Below are 6,000 nucleotides of genomic sequence, written 5' to 3' on the forward strand. Positions count from 1 at the left end.
TCCACAGAAGCTGTTGGCTATTTTCTTTATCACTTGATTGACAGCATGAGTGACTCAGAGGTACAGGCCAAGGAGGAGCGTTTGAGACAATACTTCCATCAGCTGAAGAAGATGGTACCATTTCATTTTTTGCTACATAATGCCTGTCCTGCCTGACATGTATCTATTAGATTTGAAATTGCTGCTTTTAAGTACAACCAGACCACTTCTCAATGACATGCAAGAGCTGGAGACTTGAATTACGTCTGAGATAATTTCTGTTAGACAAATTTCAGTTTGGTTGTGTTTCAAAACTCATATAATTTTTTCCCCACCTCTTGGTACAGAATATAGTTATCCCTACAAACCACTACAGCGGCATTTGCAGACTGCTGGACTCCTCTCAAGTTCCTGAATTAATTAAGGTCTGTGGTTCTATAGCAATTATTTTGAAGCTAAAAAATCTGTACTCTGTAACTATATTCTCCTTCACAAAATAAATATTGTTATGCAGTGATTATATGTAAGCTTTTTAATCTTTCCAAGATTTTTCAGTTGAAGCTGTTTTCATTTCGTATGTGAAAGAGATACATTTAAAAAGTGCTTTTTCAAGTCAGTGTATTAATACTGTAGAATACAGCTTTTTTTTTTTATATTGCAATTATATAATTAACTTGAACATTTTTAGCACAGTATGCTTAAGGGTTGAACTTTTTTGGGGGGGATTTGTGATATCTTTGTCTTACTACGTTTTAGGATGCAAGGTTACTGTCTCATAAAAAAATCCTGTCTACAGACAACATTCCAGAAGTAAGTAAATTCACAGATAGCTATGCTTGTTCTTACTGTAATAACAATGTTTGGATATGGGTTTTTAGATGAAGTCTAATCACTAGCTTTCAGATCATGGAAGTATATTAGCGTTATTTAAATCTACCATTTGAAGTTCAGAGGTTACTTTCCAAAGTAGGAGTAGAGGCTATCCAGATTTTCACATAGACCTGATACTTGACCTTGGAGTTGGCAGAGGTTTCATGACTCAGTTTCCCTGTCTAGTATGTATTTTTTTTTTAAGTTCTACTTAGTTACACTGGTGGTATGAGGCTTAATTCATGCTTGTAAATTACAGTGATCCACTTGAGTGGCAGGAACCATATAAATCCATACTGCTTCTAATGGTGGAATGTCAAGCCTTTACATCTCTGATCTGAGCAGAGTAGAGATGGAGGAAGAAACAGGCTTCTATTCCCTGCTTCCCTGAACACAAAGAACCGAGTATGAGAGAAATAGTAGTGTTGACCTTTGTAGATATGCTACTTAACGGTTTTTTTACTGCATTCTGAGTCAAATCTTCAATTAGTATGTACTATTTAAACAGATAAAAGCACCTTAAATGATTAAAAAATTTCTTAGAGTATGAAAGAAGAGGATTATTTTGTCTGTCTTTTATTAAAGTGATCCGACAAGTTGTTCAGGGAACGGTGTTTTTGCAATTGACATTCTTTCTGTTACCTCCATTTAGAGTGCTAAATCTGACGTGTCTGCTTTGGAGAAGAAACTAGAAAAGCAAAAAGCTGAAAACCAGCCTATTACAGATGTCTTGAAACAACTCATACATGCTCTTTGTGAAGAAGAGGTATCTTAAGCATTGCAGAGATAATTGGAAACACAGCTATATTTTTAAAGGGACATAAATGACTGTATTATGGAAAGACATGGTTAAGCAAAGACAAGTGCAGTGCTTGAGGTTTCATGGTTTGATGCTTATAAATCAAACATAAGTGCAAAAAGCAATTAAATCAAAAGGTTAACTAATTTCAGCAACACCTTGAATGGCATGTTTTGGGGTTGCTGAAGTTTGTTTACAATAATCTGCAAAGTGAATGATAGTAACAGCTGTGATAGGTTTATCATACATGCCAAATGTCCTTTCAAGCCATGGCTCCGGTCTCTTATATCTAGATTGTCAAGCAACTGATACATGCACTAGTCATTTGCAATTCAAATATTACTAGGTTGTTAATGCAGGGATTGAAATTCCATTTTCCTGCAGGAGGAAAGCTCTTCTGAGATAAAGGGTCTCTTGCCTTCATTCGGCAGGCGTCCAGCTGTAGTTTACATTCATTTAGTGTGTGTCTGTAATTTGTGGGGTATCACCACACTTTTATTCAGTTTCTTGTTCAGTATGATCCTGCCTATAAAGCTGTATATATAGGAACAGTAACAGTTGTGCAGATGATAGCACAATATTCTGTGTTCCTAAGAATACAATTTAGAAAGAGTGATTCTCAGCTGTCTGTCTCTACAATTTTGCATGTGAAATAAGACTAGAAGCAAACACCCTTGTAAGTTCAGAGTGGTCAAATGTATGAATAGGAAAGTAGGGAAAAAATAAGCTTTCTATGGGATCATTAAGTAGTTTCTTACTCTTTAGAAAGTAGTTTTGTTATCTGTTTGGCATTGTGCCAGGTGAAAGTTGTTATGAATTCCAAATAAATAACTGTTTTGAAATTTGGGTTAATCATTTTATGGTGTCTGTCTGGATTAAAAAAAGAAAAAAAAAAAAGTATTACATTAAAACATTCTAGAAATATAAAGCAAGAAAACATCTTTGGAAATCTATCACAAAACTCTAAAAGGTATTCTAGAAAAATAGTAATTTCTGCAAAGTGACTTTCACTCTTAAGATTTGCTATGCATTAAAGCACTGTGTTTTCAAATGTGATCCTATGCTACTAAAAGCACTAAAGCAGTCATGTAGCTGCACACTGAACATAGAAGAATCATAATGTCATACTGACTTTTCCTCTACTTTACATCTTTGCTTTGTTCCTTTTTTAGAATATGCAAAAAGCCCTTGAAGTGAAAGCCAAATACGAACCGGACATGGTTGTCGGTGGCTATGCAGCCTTAATAAATTTGTGCTGTCGACATGATAATGTAGAAGAGGCAATGAACCTGAAAGAAAAAGTGTAAGTACACCGGCACTGAAACATGTCACAGAGATTTATGCTGATACACAGACCTTGTTGAATTAAGTAGGTTGAGTATTAACCCCCTCATCCATTTTTAATTAGTTCTCCCCACCAATGTATGTGCATTTAAAACAGTCATGGGTGTGGTTTTTTGAAACAAAAAAATTTGCTTTGTATAGTTGAACATCAGAAACAGCTACTTTGTATGGTCAGTAATATATTTTTTTTTGTTGGGGCTTTTTTTAGGCAAATTGCTATGTAGGATCTGGTTTGGTTTTTTTTTAAACATACATAGTGCCTAAATTGAAGTTTGGCTTAATTTAAGGGGGGGAAAAAAGTACCTGCATTGTGTCTTAGAAAGCACCTAGAGTGTGTTTAAAATACGTTGCACCTATATTCTCTTTAGAATAGCAGTGTTTGGTGACATTATTTTAAAACTGTCAATAAGCATTCTACTTATAATTTTTCATCTTCAGAGCCTTGTATCTTGGCGATGAAAATTAGCTCCCAGCTAAAACATACTATGTGTGTGAATTATCCCAGAGCAAATTCTTGCAGATACTTCTATTTGCTCCTTTCCCTTTTTCTCTTAAGAGCCTCCTTCCAGTCTGATGCTGCAGTGGATATAGAACAAGTTTTGTGTTACTTTTCTCTCTTGTATACACTCACACTATATTTGCTCTGGGTTTACAGTAGCAATCAAGTGCTCATTAAACCTTGCTGGTCTTTGAAATTATCTGAAATGATTGTGCTATGAATATCAAGTAATTTGCCACTCTGCAAATAACGGTAGTGTATTGGTTTTGGCTGTACTACTACTCTGACACAGCCCCATAGTGAGCCTGTGTGAAATAAAATTGAGTCTTCTAGTGGAGCTTCACTGCAGTAGCATGTTTTTACTGATCTGCCTCGCTTTTAGCATAATATTGCTAAGAATTGTTTCTTTGAATTGTTGCAAAAAGAAACAACACTGAATGAATGAAAAAAGCAGAAACATAGCAGAAACTTCAAAGTAGTAGTTTTTAACTTGTTACTTTAGGTAGTTTCTTCACAGAAAAGAATACAGCTGTGCCCGAGCCATGTGGACTAAGTTTTCTTCCCAAGCTTCTGGGAAATACCCTCTTTCATACAATAACTACCAAATAATTAAACCATTTGGTTCTTTAAAATATAACTTTTGGGGTTTGGGGGTGGAAAGGTGCATGGATAATATTTTTAAATCATGTTGTTATGATGCATCTTTTAAAGTCTTATCAGATTTTCCTCTAACACTTACTATAAATTTTATCTCTCGGTGTTACTGTTTTGTTATGTTGTTTTGAAAATAAATCTTTAAGCTGAATCCATGAAATGTGAACTTCTGTTGATACAATTCTTAATATCTTAATTTGTAGCTTCCCTAAGAATTCACCTGTTGCTCTCGACACTGGAAAGTACGTAGCACTGGTAGAAGTCTTAGGAAAGCATGGTAGACTAGAAGGTAATCCATTTGCTTTCATTGTGTGTTTCTGCTATATAATAAAGGTATCTTGCCTGAAGAATAAAAATGTGAGTTGATATTAATGGTATATCATGTCCTGAAAAGTGCTTGAACATTTTGCATACAAATTTGCATGTGAATTCAACCAGAGATGCTTGGACAGTGCAGGCCATTAGTTTTAATGGATTGGCAAGCTTGTCATTTACATTTGCACAGCTCAGTGCTTTTTGCATTTCTGCAGCTAGTTTTTATTAGCATTGCTGTTTGGATTGAGTTTGAAGATCATGACTTATGGCACAAATTGCGTATGTGCCTAGACTAATGGCTTTGTTTTTGCTTAAGAAGGTCTGAAGGCTGAACATAAAACCTATAAACATAACCTTCTCATAAGAGCCAAGTACTGCAAAAAATCATTTAACTTTTTATAAGGTATATATTTTTCTGTTAGTATTCTTTTATGTGTTTGTTATTGAATTTTAGAGTCAAATCTGTCAAACTGCCTGGAAATTTTGGTTGTTAATGAGTGTTCTGCAAACTGCCTATTTTGTATTTCTAGGTGTTTGCATTAAGCTGTTAGCTCTTTAATTTCTGTAATTTAGTCTAATATAATTCTGTAATTTACATGATTTGGTTGATCTTTAAAAGAACTCTAAGCTGTCATCTATTTTAAAAGGTGATTCTGAACATTGAGTTCTATGATTTTGTAGAAGTCGTAACACCATAAAAGCATGGTCCAAGCCTAGGCACAGAAGGCTATATTTTTATATTAAAAACTATACAATAAAATTAAAAAGGAAATGTTGGTGGGGTTTTTTTTTTTTGGTTTTTTTTTTTGGTAAGATTTTCCTTTGAAATTTGCCTTGGCCTCTTACTAAGCTTACTGTTAGAAAATAATAAACAAAGCTGAGGTTTTCAAAATTATAATAAATCAGATTGTGACCACATCTACATTAAAGCAGCTTGAAAAGATTAGCTTGCTTATAAGAGCAGAAATGTCCTCAGAAAATAAAACAGTTCATAAATGTAGCCAAATGTAAAGCGGTCAAAACATTCCGTCTGTGCAATAATTAAGGACATTATAAAAATGCACTTATTCCATATACCAAAATGTTTATTTCTGCCTTACTAATGAAGCTTAATGAACCTAATGTTTTAACATGCAGTCTGTTAGAAAGCTTTCATTGGCTCTCCTTGGCTAATTAGTATCGACACAGCAAACAGGCCCTATCGGTATCAGACCATTAGTCTGGCTGTATATACAGTGTAAACATATCTTTATTATCTGGCCTCGTGACAAGCCATCTGCTGAAGAAACAATGGAGTGATTTAGCAGATGTTAGCATTGAACGATAAAAGCATCCATTTAGTAGAATCTTGCAGCTATAGGGCAGACTGTACAGGGTTACGTGGTGCAGAGTGGGCACACAGTTCCTATCTATAATTTGTAGTCAAAGTTGCAGCAAAATGATAAAACCATGCTATTGTGGATTTATAATTGTAGTCTCGTTTAGAAATGCAAGTAGTAATTAACTTGAAATCGGCATTATACGCCAGAATTTGCATTCC

At 34.6% G+C, this 6,000-nt stretch overlaps 1 protein-coding gene across 1 annotated transcript in view; it reads left to right on the plus strand.

Annotated features, from left to right (window-relative positions):
* LRPPRC (leucine-rich pentatricopeptide repeat containing) overlaps positions 1-6,000 on the plus strand; it is a 77,274-nt gene that overhangs the window by 24,829 nt on the left and 46,445 nt on the right. The window contains exons 16-21 of the mRNA XM_010015093.1: positions 8-114; positions 327-404; positions 736-789; positions 1,502-1,615; positions 2,821-2,951; positions 4,349-4,434. Of these exons, the coding sequence (XP_010013395.1) occupies positions 8-114; positions 327-404; positions 736-789; positions 1,502-1,615; positions 2,821-2,951; positions 4,349-4,434 (570 nt within the window). The remainder of the gene's footprint in view (positions 1-7; positions 115-326; positions 405-735; positions 790-1,501; positions 1,616-2,820; positions 2,952-4,348; positions 4,435-6,000) is intronic.

Source organism: Nestor notabilis, unplaced genomic scaffold, assembly GCF_000696875.1.
Source record: "Nestor notabilis isolate BGI_N333 unplaced genomic scaffold, ASM69687v1 scaffold4885, whole genome shotgun sequence".
NCBI lineage: Eukaryota > Metazoa > Chordata > Aves > Psittaciformes > Psittacidae > Nestor > Nestor notabilis.